The 18,591-nt window shown below is 40.2% G+C and overlaps 1 protein-coding gene across 5 annotated transcripts in view; it reads right to left on the bottom strand.

Annotated features, from left to right (window-relative positions):
• SORCS1 (sortilin related VPS10 domain containing receptor 1) overlaps positions 1-18,591 on the bottom strand; it is a 553,983-nt gene that overhangs the window by 55,519 nt on the left and 479,873 nt on the right. For all 5 annotated transcript variants that reach the window (XM_042460820.1, XM_042460822.1, XM_042460821.1 and 2 more), the window contains exons 17-19: positions 12,451-12,564; positions 10,867-11,038; positions 2,461-2,647 (exon numbers count right to left, since the gene is read on the bottom strand). In XM_042460820.1, coding sequence (XP_042316754.1) covers positions 2,461-2,647; positions 10,867-11,038; positions 12,451-12,564 — 473 coding nt within the window. The remainder of the gene's footprint in view (positions 1-2,460; positions 2,648-10,866; positions 11,039-12,450; positions 12,565-18,591) is intronic.

Raw genomic sequence — 18,591 nt, 5'->3', positions numbered from 1 at the left:
ACTTCCCGGTCCCATCTCTCACAGCGCTTGCCTCCAACATCAGTCAGATAGGAAATGACATGAAAGATTTCTGCACTGGGAAGCTGCAGCTAGTCATGAGAAGATATTTAGCTAAACTGGCCAATGATTTGAATTGTAGAGCAAACAGTATTTCACTAGCTGGATTGATAATCTGAATATGGGTGTTCTAGTCCAAAAAAGGGGAATGTTTCCAAGCTCTGAACTGCTTCCTTATGCTGCTACTGTTGTTGTGTGCCTTCAAATCGTTTACGACTTATGGCAACCCTGAGATGATCATAGGGTTTTCTGGGGCTGAGAGGATGTGACTCACCCAAGGTTACCCAGTGGATTTCCATGGCTGAGCAGGGATTAGAGCCCTGATCCCCAGAGTCATAGACCAATGCTCAAATCACTAATCACACTGGCTTAGGCTACAAAGGTAATAATCCTTTTCATGAAATGGGGTTGTATCTAGATATTATCCCTGCATATGCAGCCATTGCAGTTTTATTTATTTGTAATTGCTCTTTTCATTCCTATTTTTAAAATATATGTTAGAACTTATATGGTTAGGCCACAACCATATTTTTTTCTTATCAGATGCGTGTTTGGTCACATAAAAAAAATGTCATGGATACCCATTGCCAGGCTTTGTACTAAAATGCATACAAGGAAAATGTAGATTATTTCCCCACCCATACTCCCAGCACCCCAGCAATGGCATCTGCACTTCTCAAACTACCACCAAGTGCAGGAGTAGAAAGTATGCAGTCCTCCCATAATCCCTCACTATTAGCTAACTTGGCTAGACTTGGCTAGAATTGGTGGGATCTGCAATCCTACAATGCCTGGGGCCTTACACAGCTCCCATGGCAAATGCTGTGGAATCTACAAGTATGAAGGCTGCTTGTGCATTCTTTTCTGGAAACATTAAAGAAAACATCACAGGCTACAATGTTTGTGATCCTCTTGGGGGTCCCAAGTAGCCCTTTAAGTCTTTGCAGTCTGTTCTAATATTGTATTGTGCTGATCAAATTTTGTGGGGAGGGGGGATCCCTTTATAAGAGAGAAGTGACCTAAACAATGACTTTGTCACTTCAGTCTGTTGCCTGCATAAGCAAACTGCTCTTCTATCTAGTGGCCTCATTAGCTTGCAAACACAGTGGCGCCCTATGGTAATGGGTCCCTGCAGAACCATCTCCTGTCAAATTGCAGCAGATTGTATGGTCCTGTTATCTGAGACCCTCCAAACCTCTCTTGAGGACATTACCATTTCTCTGTTAGTTTCCAGTGACCTTTACAATCAAGGCCTGGCTGTTGTTTCTCTGCCATTTCCATAAAGATGAGAATGAATATGAAGCAGAGCAAGCAATTTTATTTCATTGGTTTGTTTTTCATTTTGGTTATTTGAGTTCTTGCCGTTTCCAATTATTAATCTAAATGTCTTTCATATAATTATTAAACCATACATTATTTTGTTAGGGAAACAATAACAAGTGACATATAAATTCCATATATAAATATAAGATTGACATTCTAGCACAAAGGCAGAACAATCTAATATTAGAGTCTGTAGTCCATCCTAAGCACTATTGGACCCTTAGCAGCAGGAGTGGCGAGGAGCCAGAGCTACAGGTGAACAGTTCTGTCTCTCACTTTATAATGTCTGTTATTGGTAAAGGATACTTACAATATAAAGAATATTGTAAGCCCTCTGTTTCTATAAATTCTGAATCCACATAGATTCAACTATCCAAAATATTTTAAATATTTTTAAAAGATTCCAAAAAAGAAACCTTGATTCTAACATTTTATATAAGGGACAGCATTTTACTATGCCATTGTATTTAATGGGATCTTACTATCCATGGATTTTGATATTGGGGTTGGAAGTCCTGAAGCTAAACCCCAGTGAATACCAAGGACCCACTGTACACTCAGTTCTTCTGATGTTAAAAAGAATGGGTCTGCCAATGTTTCAGGAAATCCTATCAAAGAAATGGCCAACTTCTGCAAGATTTAGCATATATGTGAACTTTTTGTGAAATATCCATTGCACAAAAAACTGAGCTTAATAATAAAATTCAGTTTTGTGAAGAACAAAGTGAATTTGATTCAAAATACAGAGGTTTTTGCACATATACACACAAAATCTTTGAATTCCTGTTAGGATGTGTTGGCCCTGGCAACTACTTCAATGTGTGGGATACTGCTATGGGGAAAGAAGCAGGCTGGAAATATATCCAACTAATATTCATGTTTCTTTTTCACTTGAGTTGTCAAAACAGAGTAATGCTAAGCCATATCAGTTCTGTAGGGTACCCATTTTTCTCATACAATCAGTTTAAGACAAAAAAAAAACCCACTTCTACTGTCAGCAGTATTTGCCAACCTACAGAAACTCAACCCCAAGAAAGACAAATGTAAAAAATATTTCATATACCAACAGTAAGAACATACAATTTACATGTAAGTACAGGACAGCACTGTCAGCCCCCAGGCTGTTTTCCACCTGTGCTGTTACTCGGAAAATCCCCACATTCTGGTAGATGTGTTTGATCCCATCTTCTGTTGAACTGAGATTGGCGTATGACACAGCACTCCCATCTCCAAAATCCACACGAATTATTGATCTTTGAATATCTCCCTAAATGAGAGAAATAATGAGAAAATCAATGACTAACGTAAGAATTTGAATATTTGCCAGTTTGGAAAGGATTTAAAAATGAGAAACGACAATTTGCAGGGATAGGTAGAATCCAGAGCTGGTCTCCTTTTGTCTTGTTTTATCTCATTTTGTATTGTTTCCCATTACCTTGAGCACTTTGTTGCAATGCAGGATGGCTGTTTGCATGTGCATCCCACTCTGCCAGCCAGCACCACCAATGCTGGCATGAGCCACTTGCTCTGAGCTCATAATGAGGCACCCAGTCTTGATCACAAGGCTAAACACCTCGTTCTGACCTCAAAATGAGCCACTTGCACCAGTGGAGGCAACACTGGGCAGCACAGCAGGATGCATTGTAAACAGCTGTCCAGCCCTGCAACATAGCACTCTTGAAGATCCAGAGCAAAAGGTGATTAAAAAAAACCCTTAAGTGTATAATACATTGGGTTCACTGCTGAACTGGCCAAACATCATTTAGACAGCTAGTTCCCACCAGAACCAAGGCTTGGGCCCTGCCTCATACAGACTGGTTGGTGTGGGAATGGGTGAAAGATGTTTTATTTGTCACTTGAGGAGAAATCCTAAAATACATCATGGTAGTTGGATTTAAGCCCATGAATAGGCAAAAGAAAAGAGATGAAACTATTTGAAAATGGGGAAATTATGCCAGCCAACAAGTGTGACTTCACACTCACCATGCCAGCCAATTTGGCAATTGGATGGGGGTGCTAAGAGGTTGCTGAGCCTTCTGCCAAGGTGAGACTACAACTCCCAGCATGCACTGGGAGCCAGATGTGGCCTTGGCTTGGTTTGGCCACTGGAAAGGGCAGGGCTTCCAGCCTTCCCATTGGTGGGTTGGTTAGAAGTGACAAGGAGTTCCTGCCCCTTTTCTCATCAGCCCAGAGGCTTATTTCAGGCCACATGGCTGCACGGAGATTGCCATTCCGGCTTGGATCTCCCCACCCTGGTTTACTTCTGCAAGAGAGTTATGGAGTTGCTGTCACAACTTCCTGGGGGCGGTAGCATGGGTCATGGATAGGGTGGCCGTGGCTTCTGGTGCTGCAGAGCATTGGATCAGGAGTCCCACAGGGACCTGGGGGCACTGGGATTGTGGAGGAGATGCCATTGCGGGAGCAATTCCTGATCAGCATCCCCTGGTGACAAGGGTCAGAGATGCGAACAGGTGAATATCCCGTTACCACCCCTGCCCCCCATTTTGTCATCCCAAGGCCCAACTGTAACTGAGCAACAGGATTCATCAATCAACAGTTGGTTTGGTCGGTGCTACCTCCTGACCCATGCTTCACGCCAACCCCGCCTGTAGTCTGTATTAATAAATTTGTGGCCTTTTTTCTTCCATATGGTGGTCTCTGGGCATTACTTTATGCGGTGCCCCCTTCACTGCAAATGTTTTTTTCTCAAGAGGAAAGCATTGCCTGTTCCCAATTAAATGTCAATTAAATTTGAAAAATGAGGACAATGATATCAAGTCAGAAATTGAACTCTTTTGTTCTTTCAAAGTGTGGTGCGAAGCTCACAGGAGCTGGCCCCACTCCAATACTAGATATTCAGCATTTCAGTGACACTGAAAAGAATCCCTTTAAAATTATAACTTTCAATTTAAAGCAAAATCTCTGCCTTGCTCTAAAGTGAAAATCTTTATCCTGATGAAGGTTCTTTTTGCAGGGGTGCTACTGCACTGCCAAAATTTGGCAGCCTGTCAAAAAAGCTAAAGGAAAAAATGAGGGGGAAGAGGTAAGGAAATAACAGCAAATTTAAAAGATTTAATTTTGCTTAAAATTTAACCTTGCCTAAAAATTCAAAATATTGAAGGTGCATATTCAAGGAAGATATTATACACATTTTAATCTCGTGCAGCTAAATGTGACTCCTTACAAGCATGGAGTGTTGTTCCTTGCAGAAAGTAACATAAGATTAGAGATACTCTAAATGCACAGCACAATCCTACATATGCCTACTCAGAAGTTAGACCCATTGATCTCAGTGGTCCTTAATACCAGGTAAGTATATATAATACAGCATTAAATGTAATATGAAAAGATCTAAGAAAAAGATGGATGATGTGTCTTTTTCAATATGAATGTGCCTTTTTAAACATAGCCTTTTATAAATTCTGGTAGGCCAAAGAATATGCTGAGTCTACATTTGCCACCAGAGGAAAAAATCATTTCTAAGCTCAGCAGGAAATGGCCTTCTGATTCTCATCAAGGCTTCCTGCTGAGAAAGATGTCCCCTTCCACTCTAATTAGAGAAGACCTACAGCTGTCACTCTCAAAGCCTCTTTGAGAAGGTGAATTTGGTTGGCTTTTCCAGTTTCTTTTCATTAAAATTATTTAAATCTTTTGAAGGGAAAATGCTTTCTCTCCCATTAAGTGCAACTCAGGCTGTAATAATTTTCTGAAAAGGCCATGTTTAAAAAGCTGACATTTAAATATTTTGGTTTCTGAGGCCAAAGAATACGTAAGCAAAAGAGGTAGCGCATGACCAGTAAGAGATATTTTCACGATTGTGATGAGAAAAGTAAAAAGTTTGAGAGAAGAAAGAACCTCCTCAGTGTCTTATTTCCCTGAAACCTACTAACCTACATTGTTCTCATCATGTATTTGGTTTTCTGAAAACAGCTGCTAATGATAGTATACCACCTACTATACAGGGAAGTCAGTTCAGCTCCTAGTACAGGCTTCAGAAACTTTAAATATTGTTTCAGGATCATGAACCTGTGCATGATGAAATCTAGTAAATATTCTCCATTAAGAGTTCTGTATAACTGATGGCTATACTGTGGATTTCCTTTGAATGGGAAATTACAAAAAAATAGATCCATGTTTGTCACTCCTCCCCACCCCCCAACCCACATATGTCATTCAACACTGCAATAAATTATTGATAGACTGGTTTTCTGACTCTACTGAAGTCAAACAATAAGGCAGTGGATGGAAGGCATTTCTTCTACAGGTTTTGATATTAATACACCAAGGCAACAATCCTTTATACAAGAATTCTAAATATAAGAATTTGAGTTGAATAATTTGTTCCCATATTCTACATCAGATGCTCTGCTGTGACATCAAATAATCTTCAAATATTTTCTAGATAATTGTTATTGGGCCAATAGTTCATTAGTAGAACAGATGCTTTGTGTGCAAAAAGCAACGGTCGCCCGCCTCACCGGGCAGACCGTTTTACCGCTAGACAAGGCTGGACTACAAGCCCCAGAGTGCTCTGGGGCTTGCCTGGATCCCTATTGGTGCGTGGGGGCGGAAGGGGCGGCCCTTCCGCTCCGCGACGCTCTGGGAGACGGTTTCGTTGGTACGGGGCTTCCGGTCCTCCAAGGCTGCCCATTGGTGGGCTGGGCCTTGGAGGCGGGGCCCCGCACAGCACGCAGGGAGGGAGGGGCCTAGGCCTATATAAGGCCATGTTGCTGGCCCTTTCCCTCAGTCGGTTGCTTGACTTTGAGCAGAGCGGAGCCAAGCTGTGGAAGGGAGCAAGTCTTGGTGCTTCTCCCGCCCACCCACCGCTGTTGTTAGGTGGTTTTTAGTCACAACTTGGCGGCAGCATAGGCCAGGATCTGCACGTTGTGGTACCAGGGCTGTGGAGCTCTGGTTTGGGAGTCAATAGGTACCCGGGGGCGAATAGGGCAGGCGTTTGGCCATTGCGGGGGCCAGAACGCAGGAGCGCCTCCCGGTGACTAGGGGCTTTGTGAATTGGTGAACGCAAGACAAGGTTTGTGGTCAAGTTGTGTTCCTTAGACCCTAGGTCATCCCAAGCACTGGGTGGGTGCCTGGTTTGGATAATCAGACTACATTGGGTGGTTTGATTGCACAGATCCTGACCTTATGCTTTGTGCCAACCCTACCAATTGTTTGCAAATAAAGTTGTGGCCTTACTTCCAACATGTTGTACTGTGGTTATTTGACAGGAACATCTGAGGCAATTATTAATCCAGGTGCACCCCAGGAGAAAGAGGACAAAGGAAGCAAAACAATGGTCGACACTGATGTATTTCTATTGTCTACATCTCAGGAAAGGAAAGGAAAGGAAAGGAAAGGAAAGGAAAGGAAAGGAAAGGAAAGGAAAGGAAAGGATGGCCTAAACCACTGTAAGTTCTTCCTACAACAATTTAAGGGTCGAATCACGAGCCCTTAAATAGTTACTGAACATTCACCCTTTCCATACACTACCACTGGGTGGAAATGGATGTTGTTCTTTCTCCTTTTTTCCCCAGGTTCTCCTCAAAAGCTAATCTTTTTTTTCAAGCAGGAACAGAAAACACCAGTAGACATAGATTGCTGTTTCTTTTTTAAAATGGTGTCTGTAGAACTAATAATGCACTGTTTTCACAACAAGAGGGGAAAACAAGCATTCATACCATTATAAATAAACAGATCCCATTTGAGGACCCATTAATACTGAATACATATTACCACAATAGTAACTGCTAGAGGCAGAGGAGACTTATGGCCATTCTTCAGGAACTTCAAGATCAGTATATGTTGAACTAGAAATGTATGTTGGCCCTGATGGCGCAGTGGTTAAATGCCTGTACTGCAGCCATTCACTCAAAACCACAAGGTTGCGAGTTCAAGACCAGCAAAAGGGCCCAAGCTCGACTCAGGCTTGTATCCTTCCGAGGTCGCTAAAATGAGTACCCAGACTGTTGGGGGCAAATTAGCTTACTTGCTAATTAGCTTACTTGCTCTTCACCGCTATGATCTTTGGAATAGCGGTATATAAATAAAACAAATTATTATTATTATTATTATTATTATTATTATTATTAGTTTCTATTATCTATAGCAGAAATATCAATTTCTGAGGGGTACAGTCCAAAATATTATATTCTGATTTTCATTGTGTGAGTCCTAAATTTAATTTAAAAAGAAAATAAAACTATCAAATAAAATAAAAACCTTGTTTAAAAATTGTGCAAGTAATTTTGTAATAGGAAAGTAAATGTGATTTTTCTCCCCTTTATGTCGAGCAGATTCACTATTTCCCCAAAAGTTACACACCTGGCACCTCTAAGTATTCTGATGTAAATCTCTCCAAAAAAATGCAGGCTTCTTAGTCAGATTTATGCTGAATAGGTCAGTAATGGGGGAAAGGAGTAGCATGGAGGCAAAAGATGCTATCTCAATCCTATTTCACCAGGGAGCACAAATAAATACTGCTCCATTGTCACACTGTGCCATATTTGTTGTGGGATTTGATATGGTAGTGGTGGGTGAGGACTATTTTTTTTCTGAGATTTGCCTTATATAGGATATACAGGATATATATTTGCCTTGAGGCCTTCCTGATTTTTCATACCTAAGTATTCAGAAAGAGCAGCCTGACCTGTTTACAGATTATTATACGTTGATTACTTATATGCTGTCTATACTACTTTGCTGTTGGAGAGAAGACTGCTAATTTTAATCATTCTAATGAGGACGACACCTTCAAACATCCAATTTCAAGCTCACCCAAGAGGCTGCAAGCATGAATTTATTTTATAAAGTGCTGGGATTTATATGTAAATTAAACAATAAGATGCAACGCAAAAGTTTTAAAAATTGAGTCCCAAGCCTCACATTTAATTTGGAACTCTTCAATTATGCGATGACTGGTTATCTCTTTATCCATGCAGATGTTTAAAATTGAGTTTTAATTAGCCTTTGTAGCAGGCAGATGTTGCTTCTCAGTTGTTTTCCAGAATGGAATTCTCAACAATCTGCTTTATGTAGTCTTTATGCAGATTAACCTATTTTTTTCCTGCCATGCCAAAGATCCAGTGTTGGAGTTATTCATATATGATTTCTTATGGACAACACTTCTGTTAGATTCAGGGAAGGATGGGTGTTTGTTCATATGTATTTGTATACACACAAATACAAACACACAGTGATAATGCAGTGCTAGGTGTGTCTTAATTGTAAGTTGCACTGAGTTCAGGGGAGCTTACTCCAAGAAACAAGATATAAGATTACAGCCTATATAACTGTCACTTCCTCTCCACTAGGCTATACTCATCATACACAAACAAGAATTAAAATGTGGGAGAGAGGGAGAATAAGAACACCATTTTCTCCATCACCCGAGGAAAGAGGTCTGCTGCCTGCCTGCTTGCTGCTCCTGGTCAGTCAAAAGATAGACCAGAGAATAGAGGGTCTGCCTATCCTAGATGGGGTTACAGTCTCTCTGAAATCTCAGGGCCACAGTTGGGTATTCTCCTGGACTCAGTTCTGAGCCTGGACTCTGTCCTTCTCATCTGATTCCAGGAAACTGTCTTGGTATCAAAACATTGTCAGTAATGGACTGGATGAGGGCAAACAAACTGAAGTTTAGTCCAGACAAGACAGAGGTTCTCATGACCAGTAATAAGAAAGACCAGGGAATAGGGATTCTGCCTGTGCTAGACAGGGTTACACTTCCTCTGAAATCTCAGGCATACAACTTGGGTGTTCTCCTGGACTCAGCTCTGCTCCTGGATCCCCAGATGTCAGCAGTGGCCTAAAGTGCATTTGCCTTCTCAGCACTATCTTTTCAAGTCTTCACCCCCTTTAATAATTGATTATAATATAAGGATATTAATAATAAGAGCTACTGAAAGCATAATTGTCTGTCTGCACATAGGCTCATGCTTTTCAATTGTTGTTTCAAAATGAAATCCATGGTGTTCTAGTGATTTTAAGGGGAAATTTAAAATATACATTAATTTCCCTGTCTGTATTTCTACAGGACATTGTGATATTATCAGAAACTTGAAAATTAACAGGGTAAATGTCATAAAATTAATAGGATTAATAGGATAAAATGCACAGGGAATATGAAGGTCAGGGACATACAGGAGTAGAGCTGATTACATGGGTAATCAGAAATTTTACATAGATCAGTGCAATGAAGATAAACTGGGATCATTTTCAACTGGTTGCTTGAACATTTACCATGAAAGAATATGATTTCTTCTCCAGTCTCTGGAGGAATATTGAATTGGATTTGGCCTAAGAGAATGGCAGTAAAACATCCATATCTTGGCACAAATTATCATGCATATCCCCTCATACCTGAAATATTTCCATATATCATGAAAATTACTTCAAATCAGATGGTAGAGTTAATTTTGTAACACCTTTCTTGTTTTCAGTAGATGAAAAAATGATGACTGAGAGATGATGTTTGCTCTAGGTCTCTCCATAATGAATCTTCTACATTCTCATTCCTTTCTCACTATCTTGCAAATGCACATTTTTCAAACTATTTAGGTGTGCCTGTAACTTGAGCTTATACACTTATGATGAGTTTAATTTAGAGAATACAAATTGTAGGTTCAGCAATTCTGCACTATTCTCTCACAGGGTAGATTCTCAGAAAAGAATTATCTGTGTTTTCCCAATTAGTGGCTGGTGGGAACAAGGGAGAAAGCCTTCTTGGTGGCTGTCCCCAGAGATTGGAACTCCCTCCCTAGGGAGACCAGGATGACTTGTCCTTGCTCTCCTCTGGATGGCAGGTAAAAATATTTCTGTGTCATCAGACCTTGGGTCCCCCCAGAAAGAAAAGCATCAAATACATACATACATACATACATAAAATTTTAAAGATTAATTAGGATTGGGCTATTAATGATGTGCAGTTGTTTATAAAAGTTGGTTTATAGTCTTTTAATGCATTTTTATATTTTTATGTATAGGGGTTTAATTTCATAACTTGTTTAATTTTTATTAAATCTTGTATTTATACCTTTATTAATGTATTGTTTTTATTAGTATTGTTTTAAATATGGTGTTAGCTTCCTTGAGTCCCATTATCTGGAGAAAGGTGAGATAAAAATGCATAAAAAATACATCCTTTTCATAACTTGCAGAAGTAAAAAATAATGATTGTAGAAGACATTGTTTCAGAAACCAGCACTCTTTGCTTTCTCCATGTTGATCTCTCACTTGTTTTGCAGTACTAGCCCAGGTAGTCTCACCATCTTGCACAATTGTCAAGGAGTCAGGGAGGGCAAAATTTTCAAGTCACAAAGAAGTGAATCAGGCTCTGTTTATTTTAAGGCGATATTTCTAATATACAGCTCAGATTTGTCAAACTATGAATCCATTCAAGAGCATTGGTTAATTGTGTTCAGTTTTATCTGTTTTGTTTCAAATAATTCAAACTCAAAAGCACCATTGGGGAAAGTGTGAAATAGACCATACCTCTTCCAGCTGTACCAGAAAGGTAACATTGTGCCCTTGTTCTGATGTCAATGTGCCATCTGAAGTGACAACTCGAAGCCCTCTTGGGGCCTTGCCAGGACACTGCTGGGGCTTGGCTGTGTATTGTTCACGGACACCATCTGTGCAGTTATTAGATACAACCTTCCTATACCTGTTGAAGGGAGGAAACAGACACAACAATGTTAGAAAATGTTGCAATTGGTTAATTTCAGATGATGTTCCCCTTCCTAAGTACACCACTGCCATTTGCCATGCAGTTTTCATCAAGAGAACCATGAACCAGCTAAAATTGGTGAGCATCAGCACCTTAGCCACAGTACAAAAGATAAGCAAGTTACAAGTAACATAAACCCATATTCTGTAGATAAATTGGTAAACTCAGTCAGGGGACTCATGCTGATCTCTTCATTTAACACAATTCAGTGCAAGCCAAGCTTCTACTTTCAATGAATGTTAAACCAAAATCTAACACCACTGGGGTGCATCTCCATTAGGAGGCAGTAACTCAGGCACTATCCATCTGTTACGGGACAGCTGGAAAAAAAGAAGCATCCTTTGTCCTCCCAAACTTCCAGTATGCACATGAAGGCTGTCTTTTTCTTGGCTTTACCAGATTGGTACTATGTCTATGGAGGTTTACTTTAGTGCTGTCAGGCTGTGGTTGCACTGTAGGAAGGATTGCAGAAGATGCTGGATACCTTTTTCCACAATGATCCTAAAAGCAATGAAAACACTGATAGATTCTTGCCCAGATTGAGCAACTGTGGAAGGGTAAAGGGTCACATTATTCCCTCAGGAGACCTTTAAGTTCTGCATCAAATGCACTTTAGGGGTCAATAAACATGGGAGTGGCTACTTTGCTAGGTGGGAGAATCAGATTCAACTATCATCTAGCCAAGCACATTTCAATATTTTATTCTGAGGTTGTACTAAAACAGCAACACACTCCAGAGCTGTCATCAAAATCATGGATTATGTCCTTGGGAATTTAGACTTTGGAGTCTTGCATCATTACGATTGTTTATCTTCCACTTGTTTATCTGAGTTCTAAAAGAATGTGCCACACACTTCATGTTTGAAGTGATTCTTGTGTGTTTCATGTAAGGATGGGTAAAACCTACATTTTACATATTCAAAGGGTTAGCTAGTGTATGTTTCATTATTCCAGAGGTCATATAGATAAACTTGGATGAAAAGTGAAATCTGCCTAACACCCACTTAATAGCCCACTATTCTTCAATCATTTCATTTTAAAACTGTCTAGATATAGACTCAGTAATTTCAACATCGACTAGCTACCATTTTCTCGCATTCATTTATTTTAATAAATATCTAGCCTCTTAAAGGCTGATATTTTGGCCATTCTTAATGCAATCTCTATTATGGAGTATGATAATTTTTTTATGAGCTAGCATGCTTATCTGTGCTTTTTGTGTTTTAAATGTTATTATTCAAGAATCAAAGATCTCAGACCCACTAATCTAAATTGTAGTTGAAGAATTTAATAACCATCCACACAATGGACATGTTCATGAGCTGGTTCTGATAACTCTGACCACTCACCCAGTGCTATTGAGATAACTCTGACCAAGACTGCAGTCTTTTGACAAAGTCGATGGATTGTACCAAAACGCAGGCAAACACTGGCCATTGCTGTGACGCTCAAATCCATAGTCACTGGTTTTGAAGAAGAAGAGATCATTTCAATAATATGCAAAACTGAACACCACATTGGAAGCATATAAGACATATCTACACTGCACAACTGAAGTACTTAGTGAGTTATTATTGATGATATATTTATATGATACCTTGAAAAGAGAGGAATTGAGGATTAAATCAAGTTAAATTTGATTGTATAGACAGGCTTTCCAGATACTTTTGGAGTTCTAGTTCAGGGATGTGTCCTAGGGAACACTTTATATATGACCCACAATTCCTTAGGATGGCATGGTACTGTAGTTAAAGAAACTGATATTACTGAATACAGTATTTACAGTGAATTCTGATGACATAAAGCTTTGTGGATTTATTTTGACATCTGCTCAATTTTTTTATATTACCTTGGCATACATTTTTCCACAACATGGGGAACATCTCTTCTCTTTATTTACATCCTGTCAATAAGTATGCAACATTTGAAGTAGATTCATTCTGTATTGTACCAGCAGTTCTCAAAAGAAAAAAGAAAAGCTACTCATTCCCCAAATTGCGCAGCAAAGCTGCTATAGGGAATGCGGGCTCTTTGTTGGCCTCCATAAATGGAGACCAGACAGCTTTCTTCTTGGCCTGATTGGCCAAACATGGTCACGTAATTGGGGGGGGGGGCAATCTTAGAGGCTATTTATGCAGCATCTCCAGTGAATTTACTAGTACCTAAAATATGGACAAGTCTGGTACAGCGAGTATGTTCCAGACTACTCATTTTTCAGACAGGACAGTTCTCTTGTTTCTTTCTGTGCTCTTCACTTTCCTCTGTTGGCATGGGGTGGTTGGGAGGTTTAAAACACATCACTATAGGCAACTGTAGACATTGTAAGCTATTTAAAAAGTTCAGACTATAGCTCCCAGACTCTTCGAGATGGCATAGCCACAAGTCAAGTTGAGTGAAGACTCTGGGAGAAGTAATCAAGAAAGCTAATTTACAAGCTTGAATTTGTTTTATATAGGATCTGATCATTCATTGGTCTAGCTCATAATGGTGTACTCTGTACTATTACTGTTCTCTTACATACTTTCCCAGACATGCTATCTAATATTTCTTTATCAGAGATACCAGGGAATGAACCTTGGACCTAACTCATATGAAATGTGTGCACCACAACTGAGTTCAGAATTGTTTCATAACTTGCTCCATTCATTGCCACTGGAAACCAATAATGTGCTGCTGTAGGGGGAGAGACAAGGCAGGAATGAATTTGAAAATCTGGCATTTTATGTGTAACATGCCAATGAGGAAAGTTAGTTAATTGCTTTGCAAACAGATGCTTAGATATCCCAAATGATGCAAATTAATTTTATAAGTGAAGAAACAGCACAACGGCTATTGAAATCCTCATTCAACAAATGGCAACACTCGTTTTCATTTTCCAGAGAAAAACAAATATTATGTATGAATAAGGCTTCTTTCCCCTGTAATCTGATTGTCAACAAACCGGAATGCTTGTATTGCCAAGCTGTCGTGTATCAATATAATTAAAAAGCAGTAAGACTGCACTCTCACAACAGGTTCAATAAGCAAGTTAAAAACAAAGGAGCAAGAATATGCAGCAAAATAGATACAACACATGATTTAATCTAGCAATATTAGTTTGGATTTCGATGCTACTTACCCCTTTCCCTTCTAGATGAGAGATTTTAGGTGATATTTCTCAGTGCAAGAAGCAGATTATAAAAGAAATGTGTAATATTTTAAAAGAGCAGTAGCGTGGTTGGTGCTTTTTGCCTTGTAAACTGGCCCAATTTAAATGCTTAAGAGACACATATGGGTGAGAGAAAAGCAGTCTGTATACATTCAGAAATACAGTACTTCTTCCTTAGTACTCTTTCACATATTCCAGGACTGACTTGTGTCATTGACACAAGGAACCAGGCCCGAGAGTATTTCATATATTTTATTGTTAGTTATCAGCACTTTGATTTGTGCTTATGGCAACTCTGTGAATAAGAGATCTCCAATGGTTACAGTTATCAACAGCCTGTTTCAGGTCTTGCTGAGTCAGGGCCATGGCTACCTTTATCCAGTCAATCCAATTGTAATTTAGTCTTCCACTTTTCTACTGCCTCCCACTTTACCAAATATTATCATCTCTTCTGATGACCTTCACACACACACACACACACACACACACACACACTATCTGCATTACTGGGCTGGAATATACCAAAAGTATTAGACACAGGCTACGACCCTTGGCTAAAGAAACAGGATACCTGCATCAATACTTACAAGTATCAATATGAACAAATATGGAATTATATGGATATTATGAACATATATAGTTGCAAGTACATGCTTCTGTAGATGGTACTGCTTCTTTTACATTTAGCTTTGTCTAATGTGCATGGATGAAGGTGGGGAATGGTTGGTTGCTTGGTTTTTTGCTAGTGAAGAATTTCTTTATGACAAGCTATGAGTGAAAATGCACACAGAATCAAAGTAAATTTGAACAAGGGAAAAGTCTCCTAGAACTCAGGCAGGGCCTTATTATATTCATTGTTTCTCTTACCTATGGCTATTATACTCATAAGACAACATTCCATGCCACATTTAGGGTTGTTAATCTTTTTGAATGCTTTCTAGAACTGGAGCACTAAGCCCCAAGGCCTGACTTCAGTCTAATCTGTGCTGCAGAAATAGTTCAGTTTGATATATCTTTAACTGCCACAGCTCTGTAAGAGAACTCTGGTGCCCCAACAAACTAAAAATCCCAGAATTCAATAGCCTTGAGCCATGGCCCTTAAAGCTGTGTCAAACTGCATTATTTCTGCTGTGAAGATTAGACCCTCCCCAATAAAAAATCACTACATTTTTAAATATGTTTCTTCAGTTGAGCTCCTTTCATTTATCAAACACCCATTATCTATCCCCTTTTGACTGGGATAAATCTGGAACAATTTAGATTTGAAACATATAGCTATGCTCTATGTTCAGATGGTAACATTGTAAAGTTTAAGCAATCTTATTGTCTGTGTTCTGACTGTAACATTTTAAAGTTTAAGCAATCTTGTTGACTGGCTATTGGCATGCATCCACCCACCCACACATGTGCATGCTGAGAAATGACACAGTCAGCTCCTTTGCATTCCACTGGAGAGACATTAGTATCTCTCTTTCACCTTGCAGCTTCATAATCTAATGAATTTCTTGTCTCCTCTCTGATGCACATGAAGCACTGATGATAACGACAAATTGCTGCCTACCTGTAGGCACAACAGGCTCCCTTTGCAATCAACAAGCATTAACATCAGTGGGAGCAGCGAAGAATGAATCTGCCTGCTGAAATTTGAGTATGGGAGTTGGGGGAACTGAGTATGGCAGCTTCAGAGCCAGGCATCTGGCCTTGCAATTGGTATTTACAGACTACATTTTGTAGTAAGTTAAGAACCCAGTTAGACATTACTTACTCATGAGCATAATGGTCACCTGAGGAACCTTATAATTAAGGAAAAGCCCTTTCTAGAGAAGGCAATTGGGAACATAAAAGCACTAAAGGAAAGAAAGGTTTTACCATTTCAATCAATCATTTATTCTAGGTTTAATTCAATGGAGGGGGAAGTTCAACCATTCATGTCTGTATAATTTTGGAACAAGGGAAAGGTGAAGACACTCTCCTCCCAACATAATTCCACTCCCAATAGTGCACTGGAAATGGTTGTGTCCCCCCCCCCCCCCCCCATTTAAAGTATTCCTAAAGTAGCTATCATCTCACACATTCTGCATGTAACATGCACTTTGACTTCACAAAAATATAGACAAAGTAAATAATATTTATGACTTATTGAAAAGACCTTAGTTTATAAATCTACTGTAAAATGGAAAAGAATAGTATTCAGAGGCCTGTAAACTGCAGATTATTTTGCTGATGGTCAATTCGTGTTCAATAACCAAATCTCAAAACATACCTCTCAAAGGGTTCCAACAGAAATATAAGGTGATAAAAGTGTAGAAATAGATCAGTGCTTAGAATATTACTTTATAAAATAAATTAGTTATATTCACTATTCATCATCCATTATGTCCTTACTTATTATTGCTACTGCAGTCCCAGAAAGTACATCATTGGATTACTGTTACAAAGATGTTAACAGAAAAAAAGTTGTCTGATTCCACCATCTCTGAGGCATTTGCAGAGAAAGACCTCTTCATCTGCTAAACCAAGAATGGGAAACAGTGGATGGCTGGGTTCCACATCAGACCCCAAGAGACCTTGGATGTAATCATTTTCCTTCTAAATGCCATCTAGGGGACATGAGAAACATTTTCACCAAGTTTTCAGGCCTGCCCAGGCTACTTTAGGCCCAGGAGAGATATTTCTGGTCAATGGGAAGTGCAATGAAGTAACTATCTCTTCACTTCTTGAAAATTAAAATTTGTTTAAAGAAATTGGCTCTTCTGGGCCTTGAGGACATTTGGGAGATGAGAGGGCTCTGGGGACTAAAAAATGGTTCTGGGGATTGCATTTTGCCCACTACTGCTTTAAATTCTCTCACGCAACTCACACCCATTCAACCATTCTTACATCCATGCTCTGTGCCAATGTTTGCAACAGCCAGGCTAGTAGACCTCCCTGCCTCCCATGCACTCATGCTGAAGATCTCTTTCTCTTTTCTGGCAGTGACATCTATTTCTTTCATTTGGGTAGAACGGAGAGAAGTCGAAGAGACAGGCTTTTAAAGATTTTTTTTTTAAAACAATTTGAGTCTTTAGTGCATCTCATGTTTTCAGTCTCTCCTCTTTCCTCCCTCAGTTTAGGAAGAAGAAAAGGGGCCATCATCATCTAAGAAAAGATCTGGGTGAAAGGACAGATGCTGAAACAACATAGATTAGGCAAGCACTAGGCTACCAACACAACAGGAGGCTTGCACAGTAGCTGGTCAAGCATTAGGCTACCTCAGTCACTGTCCAGAGATTATACAACAAAAGAACTTTCGAGAAGGAAGAGTGATTTACTGGGTAATCATAAACATGCTCATTCTGCAGTAAGTCCTACTGTGTTTATGGGTGATTACACCAAAGTTAATGTGTATTGTAGAGAATGCTAACAGTTTTCAGAAAGGAGTCCTCCTTTACTATCACATGAATGCCTGAAAGGGGTACTGAGACCAATTGTTTACCCTTTCAAGGTGCTAGTGGTTCTCAGAGCTGGTACAGACAGCCCTAAAGGGGTGCCTTGATGCCGCCTCTTTCAGCACCTGATCAGAGCTGCAGCAAATGCACATTGCAGCCCCAATCTGGCATTTTTCTGGACCAAAAAGAAGCAGCAAAATACCGCTCCTTTTTGGGATGGAAAAAAGGTGGCTTTCCCGCTGCAGCACCCACTTTTTGGTGCTCCTGCGGCATGTGCTCGCCACCTGGTTGGGCGGTGTGATGCCAGCTTGGGGTGGCAGCAGGGCATGCATCATCCAAACGCCATTCTCCCATGGAATGGCCTGCCGGACGAGATCTGTCATATTACCACTCTAAACAGCTTTTAAAAAGCTATAAAGACAGGCCTCTTCCAGCAGGCCTTTCCTGAATAGTTCTCTGGCCATCGGAAGGAAAATCTAACTGCTGACCTCCGACTTCACCACAGTTAATGTATTTTTTTTAAAGTATGTTTTATGTTTTTAATTCCACGCTGTTTACAGTGCGCCCGCGCCATACACGGGCGCACCATACGCGGCCTTGAGCATATGCGCTCAAGTCGCGGCGCGCGTGCGGGGTGGAAGGGGCGGCGCGTCCCATTCAATTGAATGGGTGCGCATGCCCGTTGCGCCCTGCGCGCGCCCACGCCGCCGCGCCACTGCGCACGAGCCCCATTGTTTCCAATGGGGTTCGAGCTTAGGCGGAATTCACCTTACGCGGAGGGATCCGGAACGGATCCCCTGCGTAAGGCGAGGATGCACTGTAATTGTATTTTTAGGGGGGTGGGCTGAGGGTTAGGACTGTACATTTTAACTTTGTAAGCCGCCCTGATTGCTTTTTGTAGAGAGGCAGGATAT

This window comes from Sceloporus undulatus, chromosome 3 (assembly GCF_019175285.1).
Source record: "Sceloporus undulatus isolate JIND9_A2432 ecotype Alabama chromosome 3, SceUnd_v1.1, whole genome shotgun sequence".
In the NCBI taxonomy this organism is placed as follows: Eukaryota; Metazoa; Chordata; class Lepidosauria; order Squamata; family Phrynosomatidae; genus Sceloporus; species Sceloporus undulatus.
The sequence above is the reverse complement of the archived record's forward strand: the minus strand, read 5'-3'. Positions and strand labels throughout refer to the sequence as shown.